At 42.4% G+C, this 21,683-nt stretch overlaps 1 protein-coding gene across 10 annotated transcripts in view; it reads left to right on the top strand.

Annotated features, from left to right (window-relative positions):
• Window positions 1-21,683, top strand: part of LOC137316085 (extracellular sulfatase Sulf-1-like) — a 441,788-nt gene that overhangs the window by 332,808 nt on the left and 87,297 nt on the right. For all 10 annotated transcript variants that reach the window (XM_067980325.1, XM_067980324.1, XM_067980323.1 and 7 more), the window contains 2 exons: window positions 8,719-8,869; window positions 17,391-17,566. In XM_067980325.1, coding sequence (XP_067836426.1) covers window positions 8,719-8,869; window positions 17,391-17,566 — 327 coding nt within the window. The remainder of the gene's footprint in view (window positions 1-8,718; window positions 8,870-17,390; window positions 17,567-21,683) is intronic.

The raw sequence follows: 21,683 nt of genomic DNA on the forward strand, positions 1-21,683 counted from the left end.
TGATTATTGCAGCATGTCCACAATACAAAGCTGAAATGTTCTGCTGTGCTGTGATGACACTGCAGTGACTGAACTGCTACAAAAAATTAGCGATTATTATTATAGGACTTTATAATATATGCTTGTTTCATTACAAATCTCTTCCCTCAGTGTCATTTTTTGTTGTCACTAGGCTTATTTAGCATGTTGGTACCAGTACACAATATAGGAACATCTCACTTTGACCAATACACTTTAATCTGTGCGATTAGACTTCATCATCACCAGTGAGAGCCCTGTAACTAGTGAGAAACATGTAACCTTACCCTAGTGTTAGGCAACTCAAAATGCTCTTGCAAAAGTCATCCCAAGTTTGAAGTACAAAAACTGCAGTGTTAAAATGCTTATAGTGTGAAACATGAACATTTCATGTGCCCACCCTTAAATGAAATTCCAGAGACAATGATGTGTTGATTGATTTGATATGATGTGGTGATTACATGGCAGATTTAGACCTTCAGTGAGGGCATCATCAATTTTAAATGAAGGAAAACCAGAACAATTGATGGTAGGGATAAAAAGAAAAACTGCAAATGCTGTAAATCTACAATTAAAAACAAAAGGACCTGGAAATATGCAGCAGCTGTGTAGCATTTACATAGAGAAAAGATGGATTAATATTTCAGGTATAGACCCTTTATCAAAACTGTAAACTAGAAGGCAAGTATAATTAAGTAGCAGATCTCCTATTGTGCTACTTACAGTAAATTGGAGGATATGCTGTTTTATAAGGGCAGGAGTGTTATATCATGTACTGCACAATCATAGAATCATAGAATCATAGAAGTTACAACATGGAAACAGGCCCTTCGGCCCAACATGTCCATGTCGCCCAGTTTATACCACTAAGCTAGTCCCAATTGCCTGCACTTGGCCCATATCCCTCTATACCCATCTTACCCATGTAACTGTCCAAATGCTTTTTAAAAGACAAAATTGTACCCGCCTCTACTACTGCCTCTGGCAGCTCGTTCCAGACACTCACCACCCTTTGAGTGAAAAAATTGCCCCTCTGGACCCTTTTGTATCTCTCCCCTCTCACCTTAAATCTATGCCCCCTCGTTATAGACTCCCCTACCTTTGGGAAAAGATTTTGACTATCTACCTTATCTATGCCCCTCATTATTTTATAGACTTCTATAAGATCACCCCTTAACCTCCTACTCTCCAGGGAAAAAAGTCCCAGTCTGTCTAACCTCTCCCTATAAGTCAAACCATCAAGTCCCGGTAGCATCCTAGTAAATCTTTTCTGCACTCTTTCTAGTTTAATAATATACTTTCTATAATAGGGTGACCAGAACTGTACACAGTACTCCAAGTGTGGCTTCACCAATGCCCTGTACAACTTCAACAAGACATCCCAACTCCTGCATTCAATGTTCTGACCAATGAAACCAAGCATGCCGAATGCCTTCTTCACCACCCTATCCACCTGTGACTCCACTTTCAAGGAGCTATGAACCTGTACTCCGAGATCTCTTTGTTCTATAACTCTCCCCAACGCCCTACCATTAACGGAGTAGGTCCTGGCCTGATTCGATCTACCAAAATGCATCACCTCACATTTATCTAAATTAAACTCCATCTGCCATTCATCGGCCCACTGGCCCAATTTATCAAGATCCCGTTGCAATCCTAGATAACCTTCTTCACTGTCCACAATGCCACCAATCTTGGTGTCATCTGCAAACTTAGCAACCATGCCTCCTAAATTCTCATCCAAATCATTAATATAAATAACAGATAACAGCGGACCCAGCACCGATCCCTGAGGCACACCGCTGGACACAGGCATCCAGTTTGAAAAACAACCCTCTACAACCACCCTCTGTCTTCTGTCGTCAAGCCAATTTTGTATCCAATTGGCTACCTCACCTTGGATCCCATGAGATTTAACCTTATGCAACAACCTACCATGCGGTACCTTGTCAAAGGCTTTGCTGAAGTCCATGTAGACCACGTCCACTGCACAGCCCTCATCTATCTTCTTGGTTACCCCTTCAAAAAACTCAATCAAATTCGTGAGACATGATTTTCCTCTCACAAAACCATGCTGACTGTTCCTAATTAGTCCCTGCCTCTCCAAATGCCTGTAGATCCTGTCCCTCAGAATATCCTCTAACAACTTACCCACTACAGATGTCAGGCTCACCGGTCTGTAGTTCCCAGGCTTTTCCCTGCCGCCCTTCTTAAACAAAGGCACAACATTTGCTACCCTCCAATCTTCAGGCACCTCACCTGTAGCGGTGGATGATTCAAATATCTCTGCTAGGGGACCCGCAATTTCCTCCCTAACCTCCCATAACGTCCTGGGATACATTTCATCAGGTCCCGGAGATTTATCTACCTTGATGCGCGTTAAGACTTCCAGCACCTCCCTCTCTGTAATATGTACACTCCTCAAGACATCACTATTTATTTCCCCAAGTTCCCTAACATCCATGCCTTTCTCAACCGTAAATACCGATGTGAAATATTCATTCAGGATCTCACCCATCTCTTGTGGTTCCGCACATAGATGACCTTGTTGATCCTTAAGAGGCCCTACTCTCTCCCTAGTTACTCTTTTGCCCTTTATGTACTTGTAGAAGCTCTTTGGATTCTCCTTTGCCTTATCTGCCAAAGCAATCTCATGTCCCCTTTTTGCCCTCCTGATTTCTCTCTTAACTCTACTCCGGCAATCTCTATACTCTTCAAGGGATCCACTTGATCCCAGCTGCCTATGCATGTCATATGCCTCCTTCTTCTTTTTGACTAGGGCCTCAATCTCCCGAGTCATCCAAGGTTCCCTACTTCTACCAGCCTTGCCCTTCACTTTATAAGGAATGTGCTTACCCTGAACCCTGGTTAACACACTTTTGAAAGCCTCCCACTTACCAGACGTCCCTTTGCCTGCCAACAGACTCTCCCAATCAACTTCTGAAAGTTCCAGTCTAATACCATCAAAATTGGCCTTTCCCCAATTTAGAATTTTAACTTTTGGGCCAGACCTATCCTTCTCCATAGCTATCTTAAAACTAATGGAATTATGATCACTGGTCCCAAAGTGATCCCTCACTAACACTTCTGTCACCTGCCCTTCCTTATTTCCCAAGAGGAGGTCAAGTTTTGCCCCCTCTCTAGTCGGGCCATCCACATACTGAATGAGAAATTCCTCCTGAATACACTCAACAAATTTCTCTCCATCCAAGCCCCTAATGCTATGGCTGTCCCAGTCAATGTTGGGAAAGTTAAAGTCCCCTACTATTACCACCCTATTTTTCTTGCAGCTGTCTGTAATCTCCTTACATATTTGCTCCTCAATTTCCCGTTGACTATTTGGGGGTCTGTAGTACAATCCTATCAAAGTGATCTCTCCCTTCTTATTTTTCAGTTCTACCCATATAGACTCAGTGCGCGAACCCTCGGATATATCCCCTCTCACTACTGCCGTGATGTTCTCCCTAATCAAGAACGCAACTCCCCCTCCTCTCTTACTTCCTGCTCTATCTTTCCTATAGCATCTGTACCCTGGAACATTGAGCTGCCAGTCCTGCCCCTCCCTTAGCCATGTTTCAGTAATAGCTATAACATCCCAGTCCCATGTACCCATCCATGCCCTGAGTTCATCTGCCTTGCCCATCAGACTTCTTGCATTGAAATAAATGCAGTTTAATCTAGACTTCCCTTGGTCTTTGCCCTGCTTTCTCAGACCATCTGTCCGGTCATGTTCTGTACACTCTCCCTTACTGCCTTTTGTTTCTGTCACCACTTTATTTCCCACTGACTTCCTGCATCGGTTCCCATCCCCCTGCCATATTAGTTTAAACCCTCCCCAACAGCACTAGCAAACACTCCCCCTAGGACATTGGTTCCAGTCCTGCCCAGATGCAGACCGTCCAATTTGTACTGGTCCCACCTCCCCCAGAACCGGTTCCAATGTCCCAGGAATTTGAATCCCTCCCTCTTGCACCATCTCTCAAGCCACGTATTCATCCTAGCTATCCTGTCATTCCTACTTTGACTAGCCCGTGGCACTGGTAGCAATCCTGAGATTACTACCCTTGAGGTCCTACTCTTTAGTTTAACTCCTAACTCCCTAAATTCAGCTTGTAGGACCTCATCCTGTTTTTTACCTATATCGTTGGTGCCTATATGTACCACGACAACTGGCTGTTCACCCTCCCCCTCCAGAATGTCCTGCAGCCGCTCCGAGACATCCTTGACCCTTGCATCAGGGAGGCAACATACCATCCTGGAGTCTCGGTTGCGTCCGCAGAAACGCCTGTCTATTCCCCTTACAATCGAGTCCCCTATCACTATAGCTCTGCCACTCTTTTTCCTGCCCTCCTGTGCAGCAGAGCCAGCCACGGTGCCATGAACCTGGCCACTGCCACCTTCCCCTGGTGAGCCATCTCCCCCAACAGTATCCAAAACGGTATACCTGTTTTGGAGGGAGATGACCGCAGGGGACGCCTGCACTGCCTTCCTACTCTTCCTCTGTCTGTTGGTCACCCATTCACTATCTCCCTCAGTAATTTTTATCTGCGGTGTGACCAACTCACTGAACGTGCTATCCACGACTTTCTCAGCATCGCGGATGCTCCAAAGTGAGCAATGTATTATTCAACTGCTAAAGTGCAGCTGTGTATAACATGATGTGCCACTTTAAGGCCACAAAGTGTAATATGTGCTTTCCGAAGGCCAACTGAAGGCTGATTGCTCTTAGCAGATTAGCTTTCTTTTTTTATATAGACTGACACATAAATATGGATGTATTGCCTCGAAGCCCAGAATCTCCATGGTTCTCTCCTCATATGGGATCATGAATAAGGTGACCCCTGCTCCCCCAGTCTTCAATAATGGGACAGCTTTAAAGTCAACTAGCACCCCTTTAAGAGCTGCTGGCAACAGATAACCCTTGATCCTGGTGCACTCTCAGCATGGCAGGACCATAGTACTAATATGTTAATGAATTGACATTACATTACAGTGCTCGCTTAGTTCTGTGTACTGCTGGTGCCCAAGAAGCAGTGGTGCCAGAGCTTCTGCACTAGGATTACATTATCAACTCCAATAGCTGTTACAGTAGAAGCACAGAGCTCACTCAGCATGTCAACTAGAAAATTACATTACATCACCTGACAGGCAAACATCGTTTGAAATCATATTCACAGTAGGTTAGCCTATGTTGCCTAATTTATTACCTGTGCAACTAAAAAGAGATTGAGATGGGGGGGAAAGAAGGAAACAGAGACTGGGGAGAGACTGAATGAGCTAAAGAATGTTAAAAGGTAAAAGAAAAGACACATCTGATAGCTGTAACTTCTTATGACAACGTACATGTGCTGCAGGATGAAGGAAACTCAATATTGGAAGGATTAATGGATTAGACAACATTTATGTATTAAAATTTAGAAGTAAAAAACTGGTCAAATTAGGTTACTAGTGGGTTTAGAATGTTTTTCACACTTACCTGTCAATATACTTGAGCTTCATGGATTCTTACTAGTTAGTCGGTAAACGGCTGGACGAATTTAGGTATAATTTATAATGGGGATAGGAATCCGCAATGCGGTATGTCACCCGTCACTTATCCACTGCTCTTAATCATTTGAGGCTAATGGAGTTATTCTGCTGAGAGTGGGAGATGATAGTTTGTAGTTTTCAAAAGTATTGTGACAGCAGATCATTCTTTTTATGTGCTATTTAATGAACCTTAGCGGACAGGAATAATAAATGGCTGATACTGAATGTGTATGTGAAGCTGTTATGAATGCCACAATCTATGCCAGTGAAAGATGCACATTCTGTATTGGTTATTAAAAAAAACCTGCAGGGCTGTAAATCAGCCTGTGTTTTACAGTATTAAATGATTCTTGTAACTTGTGGTTCAATCCGAGAAAAAGAAAAATTTTATTCGTAAAAAATAATTTTGAACCAGAACTACCTTTCATTTTCATGCGGTAAATAAATGTTAGACTGCCAGTGATTACTCATTGCACGAAGGAGTATTATGTTATTAAATCGATGCAGTGCGATGATCATTAAATCTTCTGGATAACATCATATATGGTGCCCTGGTTATTTTCTTTATATTTTTACATTCCCTTCACCTTTTTTGAAATATTTTTTCTCTTCCATTGGTCGCCCCCGTGTTCTGTTTGTAATGACAGCTTTGAAACAGAGGGAGATTTCATCCATCACAGCTTAAAGGAAGAATCCTTGTGATACAGAGGTTGGATTTAGGGGTAACATGTGGAACATGACCTTATTTCATGGTTGCACTCACATACTGACAACAAGAGAAGATTTCCAACAGGCATATGGCACACAGACTGAGCCTGCTGGCATTATAAGGGCATTAGTGCCATAATCTGGCATTTTCAGGCCGGTTCAGTTCTTATAACAGCGTGCAGAGAAAATTCCCGACATGTCAGCAGCTGCAGCAGTTCCACGTTGAGCTTCTCTGTGTTCATTTTGTCCAAGAGAAAGTCTTAATTGATATTAAATTAACATTTAAAATAATATCACTAGCAGCAGATGGCAACGGGAATGCAATGATGCCAATGTACTTTCATCTGTTTCCAAATATGATAAAAGTTTTTTGAAAAACACTTCAATTCACTCTCTCTTTAATCTGAAATCAACATTAAAAGGTTATTTTGTGACCAGTTTATTCTGATTTACTTTTAGTAATTAAAATTGTCCCAATAATTTTTTGTTAATTCTCGATTGTTTTATTTCAGTTATATGTAGATACCTTGGAAGTTTACTTTAATCATATTGCTACATTGACTGATTTTGATCTCTGAATTCTGGAAGATATGAGTCCCTAAATAAAGCTGGTCTGCCGTAATCCATGATCACCAGTATTGTTTTGGCATGACTGTCTGCTGGTGTGCTAGTTGCCTATGTTGTGTACCTGTGGAATGGTGTTTTTGAACACTATCAAAAGTAATCTATCACCGTTCTGGACACGCCAAAGCATTTGACAGGGTGTGGCACAGTGCACTTCTAAACAAGTTACCATTATATGGCCTTCCACCAAAACAATGTCCATAGCTATCTAAAATAAAAACAGAAAATGCTGGAGAAGCTCAGCAAGTCAGGCAGCATCAGGAGTGGAGAAAGAAGCAGAGTCATTGTTTCAGGTCGAAGACCTTTTGCAGAACTGGAAGATGTTAAAGAGTTAAAGTTTTTAAGCAAGTACAGAGCCAGGGAAAGGGAGGGGAGGAAAGAACAAAAGGGAAGGTCTGTGGTAGGGTAGCGGGCAAGAGTGATTAAATGACAAATTGGATGATGGTGCAAGGCAAGGAAGGTGGTAATGGGACAGGTTAAGAAACAAAAGATTGATCAGGAGTAGCTGTAAATGGCAGCAGCAGAACCATTACCAGCACTAGTTGTCCGAAAAAATGGGAGCAGTGGTTATGATCTGAATTTATTGAAATCAGTGTTGAGTCCGGAAGGTTGTAAAGTGCCTAAATGAAAGATGAGGTGCTGTTCCTCGAGCTTACGTTGAACAGGCCGTGGACAGAGAGGTCAGAGTAGGAGTGGACGGGAAATTGTTCCACTGGTGCGATATTTAAAAAAATCTTTTGACTCTTTTATCATTAACTCAAGTTTCTCAGGACTCTGTCCTCTCTGTTTCTTCTTTATATCAATTTTACCTCATCATCCAATCTAGCTAGTCTTTTGTCGATGTTTGTACTCTACATACATCAACTCAGGGCACACAACTGTTGGCCCTTTCAGAGTGCAGTTCCTGAAATGCTGTATCTTGAACGCCTCCTTATCCTAGTATGCTTGGGAGAAACAGGTGATTTTGTATCGATGATTCCCAAAGTTTTCCACCACTGGGGATTTTTTTGCCTCATGTTTGGGTCTGTTGTAGACAAATTAATCGAGATTCATTGCCATGATTAGTCAACAACTCCATTATTGTTGTATCACATGACTACCAGGATGGTAGAAGGCGAACTAGATGGACCTTGGTCTTTTTTGTCTATCAATTGCCATGTTCCCTATTGGGGCGATAAAATCTCACTCCTTTCAGTTCTTCAAAGATTGAAGCACTATTTAGTGGAAAAAGTATTTGCCAAACCTTTTGTTGTTTGGGGAGGAGGAAGAGTTATGCATCATTTTTTTTATAATAACACTGCATGCAAGTAACATAATGATGCATTTTAAAGTGATTGATGTTATTGTACCAGGTGTTTATAAACAGAACACATTTAGCATATGTGGAATCTCAACATAAGATGTGCTGTGGAGAATGAAAAGGTGTATTCATTGTTAAACTGTTTAGCAGGCCACTTTGAGGACTTTGCTCACAATGGACATGTAATTGATGAGAGGCTTCCATTGTAGACAATTACAGGTGGTCATTCTATACATAGAGTACGTTTTTCCACAGTGAACCTTGAGGAGGTTTGTTAATCTTGCCACGGTCATCTTGGAGAAAGGAAAGAAAACAAACTCATGTGCATCTCCTGAAAGGTTCATTAAAGTAGATTTATGAGGGGTATTGGTCCACTACTACATCATGGACTAGGGTACCAGAGATGTCTTGCCCTCTTCTTTTAGGAGCATATAGGTCAAAAGAGGGAAGATAATGTTTGGATAAAGAAGCAGCCAATTGATAAATGAGAAAAATTCGAAGCAAATTGTGTTGAGCTTTGTTTATTTTGTTATCTCCAGTACACCTAGCTATAACTATGCTCCAAATATGGACAAGCACTGGATTATGCAGTTCACAGGGGCAATGAGGCCTATCCACATGGAGTTCACAAACATCCTTCAAAGAAAGAGGCTGCAGACACTTATGTCAGTGGATGAATCTGTTGACAGGGTAAGTAAAATGATTGAACTGTTTAATGGTTAATGGGGTTTTAACCTTTGTATGGCAGCACACCAAAAAATGGGATCGAGTCTACAGCACAGAAACAGGCCATTCGGCCCAACTGGTCTATGCCAACGTTTATGCTCCACATGAGCTCCTCCCTCCCGACTTCATCTACCCCTATCAGCATACCCTTCTATTCCTTACTCCCTCGTCTGCTTATCTAGCTTCCTCTTAAATGCATCTGTGCTATTTGCCTCAATTACTCCTCATGATAACGCGATCCACATTCTTACCACTCTTTGGGTAAAGAAGTTTCTCCTGAATTCCCTATTGGATTTATTAGTGATTATCTTATATTTATTACCTCTAGTTTTGGACTTGCCCACAAGTGGAAACATCTCTGTGCCAACCCTATCAAAGCCTTTCATTATCTTAAAGACCTCTATCAGGTCACCCCTCAGCTTTCTCTTTTCGAGAGAAAAGAGTCCCAGCCTGTTTACCTTTTCCTGATAAGGATATCCTCTTAGTTCTGGTATCATCCTTGTGAATCTTTTTTGCACCTTCTCCAATGCCTCTCTATCTTTTTTCTAGTGTAAACTAGAACTGTGCATCATTTCCAAGTGTGGTCTAACCAAGGTTCTATACATGTTAAACATAACTTCTCTGCTTTTCAATCCTACCCCTCTAGAAATGAAATGAACCCCAGTGCTTGGTTTGCCTTATTAACCTGTGTCGCTACTTTTAGTAATTTGTGTATCTGTATCCCAAGATCCCTTTGCTCCCCTATCTCATTTAGACTCTTATTATCCAAGCAGTATGTGGCCTCCTTATTCTTCCTACCAAAATGCACCACCTCATGCTTACCTATATTGAAATTCATTTGCCAATTACATGCCCAAACTGCAAGTTTATTAATGTCCTCTTGCATGTTGACGCATTCTTCCTTTGTATTAACTACACCCCCCAATTTGGTGTTGTCCGCAAATTTTGAAATTGTACTTCCGATTCCCGAGTCCAAATCGTTAACGTAAATTGTGAACAACAGTGGTCCCAGCACTGATCCCTGTGGAACACCACTTTCCACCTTTTGCCAGTCTGAGAAGCTACCCTTAAACCCTACTCTCTGTTTTCTGTTTTGTAGCCAGCTTGCTATCCATTCTGCTACCTGTCCCCTGACTCCACACGCTCTGACCTTAGCCATGAGTCTACAATGTGGTACCTTATTGAAGGCTTTTTGAAAATCCAAATAAGCTACATCTACTGCATTACCCTTGTTTACTCTTTCTGTTGCTTCTTCAAAGAATTCAGTAAGGTTGGTCAAGCATGACTTTCCCTTCTGAAATCCGTGCTGACTATTCTTTATTATATTTTAATTTTCTAGATGTTTTTCGATTACATCTTTGAGTAAAGATTCCATTATCTTTCCTCCCACCGATGTTAAGTTAACTGATCTATAGTTCACTGGACTTGTTCTATTGCCCTTTTTAAATATGAATAATATTAAATCAAAAGCAAAATACTGCGGATGCTGGAAATCTGAAATAAAAACAGAAAATGCTGGAAATTCTCAGCAAGTGAGGCAGCATCTGTGGAGAAAGAAACAGTCAGTGTTAATGTTTCAGGTCAAAGACCTTTCATCAGAACTGGAAGATGTTAAAGATTTAAAGTTTTTAAGCAAGTACAGAGCCAGGGGAAGGGGGGAGGAGGGTAGGAAAGAACGAAAGGGAAGGTCTCTGATAGAGTGGAGGGCAGGAGTGATTAAATGACAAAAGGGATGATGGTGCAAGGCAAGGAGGGTGGTAATGGGACAGGTTAAGAAACAAAAGATTGGTCAAGAGGAGCTGTAAATGGCAACAGCAAAATCATTACCAGCACTAGCAGAGGATGATACGCTGAATGTGGAGGTTGGTGGGGTGGAAGGTGAGGACAAGGGGGAGAATATCATGGTTCTGGGAGGAAAAGGAAGGGGTGAGGGCAGAAGTGTGGGAAATAGGGCGGACACGGTCGAGGGCCCTGTCAACTACAGTGGAGGGGAATCCTTGATTAAGGAAAAAGGAAGTCATGTCTTTTGTTTCTTAACCTGTCCCATTATCACCTTCCCTGCCTTGCACCATCATCCCTTTTGTCATTTAATCACTCTTGCCCTCCACCCGATCACAGACCTTCCCTTTTGTTCTTTGTTATGATCTGAAATTATTGAAATCAGTGTTGAGTCCGGAAGGTTGTAAAGTGCCTAAACGAAAGATGAGGTACTGTTCCTCGAGCTTACGTTGAGCTTCATTGGAACAGTGTAGGGGGCCGAGGACAGAGCGGTCAGAGTGGGAGTGGAAGTGGGACGGGGAATTAAAATGGCAAGCGACCGGCAGGTCAGGGTCACGCTTGCTGACAGAATGGAGGTGTTCAGCAAAGTGATCACCTAATCTACGTTTGGTCTCCCCAATGTAGAGGAGACCGCATTGTGAGCAGCCAATACAGGATACTAAAAAAGTACAAGTAAATCGCTGTTTCACCTGGAAGGAGTGTTTGGGTCCCTGGACGGTGGAAGGGAGGAGGTGAAAGGGCAGGTGTTGCATCTCCTGCGCTCGCATGGAAAGGTGCCGTGGGGAGGACACCGGGTGTTGGGGTGATGGAAGAGTGGACCAGGATGTCGCGGAGAAAACGGTCCCTTCGGAATGCTGAAAGGGGAGGGGAGGGTGGTGGGATCGCGCTGGAGGTGGTGGAAATGGCAGAGGATGATACGCTGAATGTGGAGGTTGGTGGGGTGGAAGGTGAGGACAAGGGGGAGAATATCATGGTTCTGCGAGGGAAAGGAAGGGGTGAGGGCAGAAGTGCGGGAAATAGGGCGGACACGGTCGAGGGCCCTGTCAACTACAATGGAGGGGAATCCTCGATTGAGGAAAAAGGAAGACATGTTTTTTGTTTCTTAACTTGTCCTATTACCACCCTCCTTGCCTTGCACCATCATCCCTTTTGTCAGTTAATCCCTTGCCCTCTACCCTATCACAGACCTTCCCTTTTGTTCTTTCCTCCCCTCCCCTCCTTTCCCCTCTTTCCGTGGCTCTGTACTTGCTTAAAAACTTTAACATCTTCCAGTTCTGATGAAAGGTCTTCGACCTGAAATGTTAACTCTGTTTCTTTCTCCAAAGATGCTGCCTCACTTGCTGAGCTTTTCCTGCATTTTCTGTATTTATTACATTAGGAATAACATTAGCTGTCCACCAGTCCTCTGGCACTATTCCCTTTTCCAATGAATTTTTATATATTTAAAATAGTGCCTCTGCTATCTGTTCCCTAATTTCTTTTAGTATGAGTGGATGCAATCCATCTGGTAAAGACGTTTTATCCTCTCTAAGTTTGATTAGTTTATCAATTATCTCCCCATGTTCTATCTTTTATGTCTTTATATCTTTTTTAGTTCTCTGCTTATGTCCTGCCCACCTTGTCAGTCTCCCTGATAGATACTGAGGTGATGTAGCTATTCAATATTTCTGCCATTTTTACTGCCATTACCTGTGGGTTTATCTTGTTCATCCCTTAGTGGCCCTATCCCTATCCTGATTTTTCTTTTGTTATTGATGTGTCTGTAGGATACTTTACTATTTCTTTTTATATTTCTTGATAATTTAATTTCGTAGTTCCTGTTTGCTGTTAAGAACATAAGAAATAGGATCAGGAGTAGGCCATTCGGCCCCTCAAGCCTGCTCCGCCATTCAATAAGATCATGACTGATCTTCGAACTCAACTCCACTTGCCCGCCTGATCCCCATATCCCTTGATTTCCCCTAGAGTCCAAAAATCTATCCATCTCAACCTTGAATATACTCAATGACTCAGCATCCACAGCCCTCTGGGGTAGAGAATTCTAAAGATTCACAACCTTCTGAATGAAGATATCCTTTCTCATCTCAGTCTTAAATGGCCGACCCCTTATCCTGAGACTATGCCCCCTAGTTCTAGCCACGGGAAACAACCTCTCAGCATCTACCCTGTCAAGCCCCCTCAGAATCTTATATGTTTCAATGAGATCACCTCTCATTCTTCTGAACTCCAGAGAATATAGGTCCATTTTACTCAATCTCTGCTCATACGACAACACTCTCATCCCAGGAATCAATCTAATGAACCTCCGTTGCACCCCCCTCTAAGGCAAGTATATCCTTCCTTGGATAAGGAGACCAAAACTGTGCACTCCAGGTGTGGTCTCACCAAAGCCCTGTACAATTGTAGCAAGACTTCTTTACTCTTCTACTCCAGCCCCATTGCAATAAAAGCAAACATGCCATTTGCTTTCCTAATTGCTTGCTGTACCTATATACTAACTTTCTGTGTTACTTATACGAGGACACTCAGCTCTCTCTGAACACCAACATTTAACAGTATTTCACCATTTAAAAAATATTCTACTTTTCTATTCTTCCCACCAAAGTGAATAATCTCACATTTTTACTGTCATTGCAACCATCTTCAGCCAGAAGTGCCAAGTGGATGATCGATCTCGGCCTCCTCCCGATATCCCCACCATCACAGAAGCCAGTCTTTAGCCAATTCGATTCACTTCAACCGTGATATCAAGAAACGGCTGAGTGCACTGGATACAGCAAAGGCTATGGGCCCCAACAACATCCCGGCTGTAGTGCTGAAGACTTGTGCTCCAGAACTAGCCAAGCTGTTCCAGTACAGCTACAACACTGGCATCTACCCGACAATGTGGAAAATTGCCCAGGTATGTCCTGTCCACAAAAAGCAGGACAAATCCAATCCAGCCAATTACCGCCCCATCAGTCTACTCTCAATCATCAGCAAAGTGATGGAAGATGTCATCCACAGCTTTGCAAATGGCACTTACTCACCAATAACCTGCTCACCGATGCTCAGTTTGGGTACTGCCAGGACCACTTGGCTCCAGACCTCATTACAGCCTTGGTCCAAACATGGACAAAAGAGCTGAATTCCAGAGGTGAGGTGAGAGAGACTGCCCTTGACATCAAGGCAGCATTTGACCGAGTGTGGCACAAAGGAGCCTGAATAAAATTGAAGTCATTATGAATCGAGGGAAAACTCTCCAGTGGCTGGAGTCATACCTAGCACAAAGGAAGATGGTAGTGGTTGTTGGAGGCCAATCATCTCAGCCCCAGGACATTGCTGCAGGAGTTCCTCAGGGCAGTGTCCTAGGCCCAACCATCTTCAGCTGCTTCATTCAATGACCTTCCCTCCATCATAAGGTCAGTAATGGGGATGTTTGCTGATGATTGCACAGTGTTCAGTTCCATTCGCAACCCCTTAAATAATGAAGCAGTCTGTGCCCGCATGCAGCAAGACCTGGACAACATCCAGGCTTGGGCTGATAAGCGACAAGGAACATTTGAGCCAGACAAGTGCCAGGCAATGACCATCTCCAACAAGAGAGAGTCTAACCACCTCCCCTTGACATTCAATGGTATTTCCATCGCCGAATCCCCCACCATCAACATCCTGGGGGTCACCATTGACAGAAACTTAACTGGACCAGCCACATAAATACTGTGGCTACAAGAGCAGGTCCGAGGCTGGGTATTCTGTGGCAAGTAACTCACCTCCTGACTCCCCAAAGCCTTTCCACCATCTACAAGGCACAAGTCAGGAGTGTGATGGAATACACTCCGCTTGCCTGGATGTATGCAGCTCCAACAACACTCAAGAAGCTCAACACCATCCAAGACAAAGCAGCCCGCTTGATTGGCACCCCATCCACCACCCTAAACATTCACTCCCTTCACCATCGGTGCACTGTGGCTGCAGTGTGTACCATCCACAGGATGCAGTGCAGCAACTCGCCAAGGCTTCTTCGACAGCACCTCCCAAACCCGCGACCTTTACCACCTAGAAGGACAAGGGCAGCAGGCACCTGGGAACAACACCACCTGCATGTTCCCCTCCAAGTCACACACCATCCCGACTTGGAAATATATCGCCGTTCCTTCATTGTCGCTGGGTCAAAATCCTGGAACTCCCTTCCTAACAGCACTGTGGGAGAACCTTCACCACACGGACTGCAGCAGTTCAAGAAGGCGGCTCACCACCACCTTCTCAAGAGCAATTAGGGATGGGCAATAAATGCTGGCCTTGCCAGCGACGTCCACATCCCATGAACGAATAAAAAAAAATTTCCCCACATTATGCTCCATCTGCCACTTCCTTGCCCATTCACTTAACCTGTATATATCCCTTTGTAGCTTCTTTGCCTCCTCCCCACAGTTTACCCTCCCACTACCTTTGTATCAATAGCAAACCTGGATACATTACTCTCGGTCCCTTGATCCTTGCAGCACCCCACTAGTTACAGCCTGACAGCCTGAAAATGACCCGTTTATCCCTACTCTCTGTTTTCTGACCGTTAACCAATCCTCTATCCATGCTAATATATTACCCCCAAACCCATGAGCCCTTATCTTGCGTAACAAACTTTTATGTGCCACCTTATCGAATGCCTTTTGGAAATCCAAATATACGACATCCACTGGTTCCCCTTTATCTACCCTGCTAGTTACATCCTCAAAGAACGCAATTTCCCTTTCATAAAACCATGCCTAATTGAGATTGACTCTGCCTAATTATATTATGATTTTCTAAGTGCCCTGTTACCGCTTCCTTAATAATGGATTCCAGCATTTTCCCAATGACTGATGTCATGCTAACTAGCCTGTGGTTCCCTGTTTTCTCTCTCCCTCCTTTCTTGAAAAGCGGGGTGACATTTGCTACTTTCCAATCTGCTGGGACCATTCTAGAATCTGGGGAATTTTGGAAGATCACAACCAATGCATCCACTATCTCTGCAGCCACCTCTTTTAGAACCCTAGGATGTAGGCCATCAGGTCCAGGGTATTTGTCGGCTTTTAGTCCCATTAGTTTCTCTGGTACTTTTTCTCTACTGATATTAATTGCTTTAAGTTCCTCACTCTCATTATCCCTTGGTTCCCCACAATTTTTGGTTCTAATTGTTTTTTGACTTCTTTCCTAACCTCTTTGTATTCCCTTTTGTCATCCTTTCCTTTGTTGTGTATGCCTTTTTCTTTAGTTTCAATTTTACCCCTACCTCTTTATTCATCCATGGTGTTTCATTATTGGCTAGTTTGTTCTTGTTTTTTAAAGGAATATATTTCTCCTGAACTCTATTGATCACCATTTTAAATATTTCCCACTGTTGTTCTATCTCTTTGTCATTTTTTTTTCCAGTTTACCCACCCTAGTTCCATTCTCATCCCTTCAAAATTAGCTTTTTTCCAATCTAGTACTTTGGTCTTTGTCTTACTTATGTCTTTCTCAATCATTATTTCAAACCTTATTATGTTATGATTGCTATTGCCTAGATGTTCCCCTACATTTACTTTTCTTATCTGCTCTGGTTCATTTCCCATTACTAGATCCAGCAGTGATTCCTCTCTTGTTGGGCTTCTCAAATACTGGGTAAGAAAGGAGTCCTGTACACACTGTAAAAACTCCATTCCCTTTTCTCCTTTTGCGACCTCTTGCCAGTTTATTTGAGGGAAGTTGAAATCTCCCATGGTTACTATTCAATGTTTTTTACTCATTTCATAGATTTGTCTACATATTTCATCCTCAACTTCCCTTCCACTATTAGGTGGTCTTTACACTATTCCCATTAACATGATCAATCCCTCTTATTCTTTGTCTCAATCCATATGGATTCTGTTTCTGTCTTCATAAAAACATAGAATGGTTACAACACGGATGGGGGCCATTCAGCCCACGGAGTCTATGCTGGCTCTCTGTAAGAGCAATCCAGCTAGTCCCACTCCGCTGCCCTTTCCCCATAGCCCTGCAATTTTTTTCCCTTCAAGTACTTATCCAATTCCCTTTTGAAAGCCATGTGTCGACATAATGTTACTTATGTCCCTTTTTTCTACTGTTTTTATGTTGTCTCTAATTAGTACAACAACCCTACCCCCTTCCCTATCCTTTCTAAATATGTTATATCCTATTTAACTGCCAGTCCTGTTCTTTATGTAGCTGTGTTTCAGTTATTCCTACTACACCTGACTCCTCTTTACACATTATTGCCTCCAGTTCCTCCATTTGGTTTTGGATACTGTGCACATTGCTGTACTGACAATTTAATTTGTTTTCAATTGTTGTTTCCCCTTACTTTATTTTTAACAGTCATTTTGTACTCATGTACTATAACTGTATTTGTTCCCTGACCGTTTATGTTACCCTTATTCCTTACCTTGGTCTGACCTTTACTCTCGTCTCCTATTTCTTTTATCTTCAGATCTCTGTTATTTTCACCAGATCCCTCCCCCCGTCTTACTAGTTTAAAATCCAATCCATATCCCTATTTATGCACAAGCCCTATTTATCCTTTCCGCTAGGAGCATTAAAATGGACAGGGTGCGGGAGTTTAATGGTTTTGGCAGCAGCTTGGTAAATAATAATATTACAGAATAGCAATTTTCATGAACATATTTTCCTTCCTATTTGACAACCAGTTAAAATAACAAACAAAAAAACAATTTGTACTGTGTTTCAGATATTTCAGATGCTTGCAGAGACTGGGGAACTAGACAACACCTATGTCATCTATACAGCAGACCATGGTTACCACATTGGGCAATTTGGACTGGTCAAGGGAAAATCAATGCCATATGACTTCGATATCCGGGTTCCTTTCTTTGTTCGTGGACCAAATGTGGAACCAGGGTCAATGTAAGGGATTATTTCTAGAATTTTCAAGATTACTGGGAATAGTTGAGAATTCCATTTTATATTATACATATGCAGCCTATAAACTGGCGCTTTGCACTTCCCACAGGAAACAATCAGACTTGCAGTACAGTAGCATCACAGAGTAATGAATCTGGCTTTCAAATTCATCAGAAATATGGCACAATGTCAATCATGTTGTGAACATGATGGTGCAAAATGCACCTGTGAGAAAATGAGAACAAAGAAGGTACCACTTGTAAAGTCTATGACCAATATAAATAGATTTGAATCGCTAGGCTACTGAGCACACACAAACATACAACCAATAAATAAAATTGGTACAACATTAATCACTAATGAAAGAAAACAATGCTGAAGCACAGAGCAAACATCGCAAAGAGAATGGATTGTGAGCTGAGTGGGAATTTGAGAATTTGGTCAGAGTGGGACTCTGGTAAAGTGGTGGGTGAATTGAAATTAAAATATAGTTTGAAATTTAACTTAGAACTTTAAAACTTTAAAAGAAACTGCAAGTTAGTTAACGGTTAACAGAAGTTGCAAGTCAATGGCAGTTAACAGTTAATAGTCAATCAGCTGTAAGTGATTGCCTGAATAGAGGGTAATTATTGTGAGCTGGAAGTTGATTGAGCAGTTGTAAAACTGCTGTTCTCAAAAGGTGTATAAAGTAGAAGGTTATCTACTCAACACAGGGCGCATTGCAAAGAGATTGAATTGTGAACCAAGTGGGAACTTGAGAATTTGGTGAGAGTGGGATTTAGGTGTAGAGGGGGAAGAAGGTGCTAATTTTTAAAAAAGAACAGCAAAAAAAAAACCCAAATCAGACTATTAAGTAATTATCTATAAATAAATAAATATAGACTAGGATATGGCAGAGCAGGTTGTGTGTCTGGTTTGCAGTATGTGGGAGTTCGTGGACAGCGAGACTGTCCCGAGCGAACACATCTGCAGTAGATGTAACCACCTCGAATCTCTCTAGCTCAGAGTCATTGAGCTCGAGTGTGAGTTGGAGTCACTCTGACACCATAAGGGAGGGGGAGGAGTATCTGGACAGTTTGCTCCAGACCTCGGTCACACCTTGTAGTGAGGTACAGGATCAGAACGGGGTTGGTGTGACTGATAGTGTACAGAGTGAAGGGAACCCAGGTGAGATAAAGAGTGAGGATCCTCAGAAACTGATCATATCCAACAGGTACAATGTACTTGCTACCTGTGAGGATAAGGATGAAGACTGTCGGAAAGACCGCCAGAATGCTGACCGTGGCACCCTGGAGCAGGAGGGTGTCCAAAGGGGGGAGGAGGAGGAGGAGGAGGAGGAGCAGAAGCATGATGTGGTAGTTGTAGGGGATTCAATAACTAGGGGGACAGATAGCATCCTTTGTAAGCAGGATCGAGAGTCCCACATGGTATGTTGCCTACCTGGTGCCGGGGTGAGAGACATCATGAACCGGCTTAAAAGGATATTGGAGAAGGAGAGGGAGGATCCAGTCATTGTAGTCTATGTTGGGGCCAACAACATAGGAAAGAGTGGGCAAGAGGTCCTTTTCAGAGAGTACCAGGAGCTAGGGGCTAAATTTAAAAAACAGGACCTCAAGGGTTATAATCTCTCCATTATTACCTGAGCCATGTGCAAATTGACGTAGAGATAAACAGATTAGGGAGGTGAACACATGGCTGAAGGAGTGGTGTGGGAAAGAGGGGTTCCATTTCATGGGACACTGGCACCAGGGACAGGAAGGAACTGTTCCGTTGGGACGGGCTCCACTGAACTGGGCTGGGACCAGGGTCCTAGCGGAAAGGATAAACAGGGTGGTCACAAGGACTTTAAACTAGTAAATGGGATCTAGGGCTCAGGTGGAAAACGTAGTATAAATAATCATTCTAAAACAAACGAAAAGGAAGAGAGTAGAGTGATAATCAGAAATTATGCTTTAGGCACTGCAGGTAAAGGGAAAACTAAAAGATGTAAAGTAATTCAATTCGAAGAGAGAAAAAAGAAATGTGTGAGAAAAACAACATTAGAGCTGAAGGACAGGTTAGGGTGTGTGGCCCAAATAAGTGTTCTTTATACAAAAGCACAGAGGATAAGGAGCAAATTGAATGAATTGCAGGCACAAATTCAACTTAGAGGGTGCAACATGGTAGCCATTACTGAGACATGGCTGCAAGGCGGTCAGGACTGGGAACTGAATGTACCAGGTTATAAGGTCTATAAGGATAGGGAAACTGGTGGAGGGAGAGGAGTAGACTTGGTGATGGTGATTAAGGATGAAATTATTTTAATGATAAGAGAGGCTATAACAAGTGGTAAGCAGGCAGTGAGGACTTTATGGGTAGAATTAAGAAATAGAAAAGGATTGTAGTGGGAGTTGTGTATAGGCTCCCGGCAGCAACTGTGAAGTGGCAGGATGTATAAATGCAGAGATTCGACAAACATGTTGTGAAGGCAGAGTGGTTTTAATGGGGGATTTTAACTTTCATATTGATTGGGATAAGCAGGCGGGCTCATGTCAGAAACGTAGCAAATTTCTTGAGTATGTTCAGGACAGCTTTCTACAACAATATGTTCTAGAACCAACAAGTGGGCAGCCCAGATTAGATTTATTAATGAGTAATGAGCCAGATTTAGTTAACAGCCTTACGGCATGTGCACATTTATCTAATTACGATCATAATATGACCAAGTTCAATGTTGTGTTTGAAAGGAAGAAACTCATATCAGCTATTAAGATTCTAAATTTAGGTAAGGCTGAGTTCAATGGGATGAGACCGAGACTGTCCACAGTAAACTGGGCAAATCTGTTAATGGGTAAAATGACAGAAGATTAGTGGGAGGTGTTCAAAAAAAATGTAACATGATACAGAACCAGTTTATACCCCTAAGGGGCAAGAGATCCACTTGCCAAAAAAAACAGCCACGGGCAACAAAAGAGGAGGGGGACAACATAAAACTAAAAGAAAAAGCATTAAAAAATTCAAAAGACAGCACAGATCCTGGTGACTGGGGTGATACAAAGAACAGCAGATGGTGACAAAACAGGTAGTAAAAGCTACAAAAAAAGGAGTATGAAAAGTAACTTGCAAGGGATATCAAAATCAACACAAAAAATGTTTACAATTATATTAGGAGAAAGAGGATGGTGACGAGCAATGTGGGCCCGTTAAAAACTGATAATGGTGATATTATAAAAGAAAATAAGGAAATGGCGGACATGTTAAATAATTACTTTGCGTTAGTATTTGCAGTAGAGGAAGAGGATAGCATGCCGGACTCCCGAAAGAAACTAATTTTGAATCAGAGGTGGGGATTCACCATAATTAATGTAAGCAAATTAACAGTAATGAAGAAAATAATGGCACTAAAGAGTGACAAATCCCCAGGACCAGATGGTTTCCATCCCAGGGTTTTAAAGGAAGTAGGTGAGCACATTGCAGAAGCCCTAACTATAATCTTCCAAAGTTCTCTTGATTCAGGAACCATTCCTTTAGATTGGAAAATTGCACATGACACTCCGCTATTTAAGAAAGGAGAGAGAGGGAACCAGGCGAATTATAGACCAATTAGCCTTACATCTGTTGGCAGGAAATTACTAGCGTCTATAATTAAGGATCGAGTGACTGAACACCGTGAAAATTTTCAGTTGATCAGAGAGAGCCAGCATGGATTTATAAAGGGTAGGTCATGCCTGACAAACCTGGTTGAATTTTTTGAAGAGGTGACTAAAGTAGTGGACAAGGGAGTGTCTATGGATGTTGTTTATATGGAATTCCAGAAGGCATTCAATAAAATCCCTTATAAGAGACTGATAGCTAAAGTTGAAGCTCACAGAATTGAGGGCAAATTATTGACCTGGTTTGGAAATAGGCTGAGCGGCAGGAGACAGAGATCAGGGATAATGGGCAGGTACTCAAATTGGCAGGAAATGACTCGTGGTGTCCCACAGGGATCTGTGTTGGGGCCTCAACTATTCACTATATTTATTAATGACTTAGATGAAGGCATAGAGAGCCACATATCCAAGTTTGCCGCTGACACAAAGATAGGCAGCATTGTAAGCAGTGTAGATGGAAGCATAAAATTACAAAGATATTAATAGAT

This window comes from Heptranchias perlo, chromosome 3 (genome assembly GCF_035084215.1).
Source record: "Heptranchias perlo isolate sHepPer1 chromosome 3, sHepPer1.hap1, whole genome shotgun sequence".
Classification (NCBI taxonomy): Eukaryota; Metazoa; Chordata; class Chondrichthyes; order Hexanchiformes; family Hexanchidae; genus Heptranchias; species Heptranchias perlo.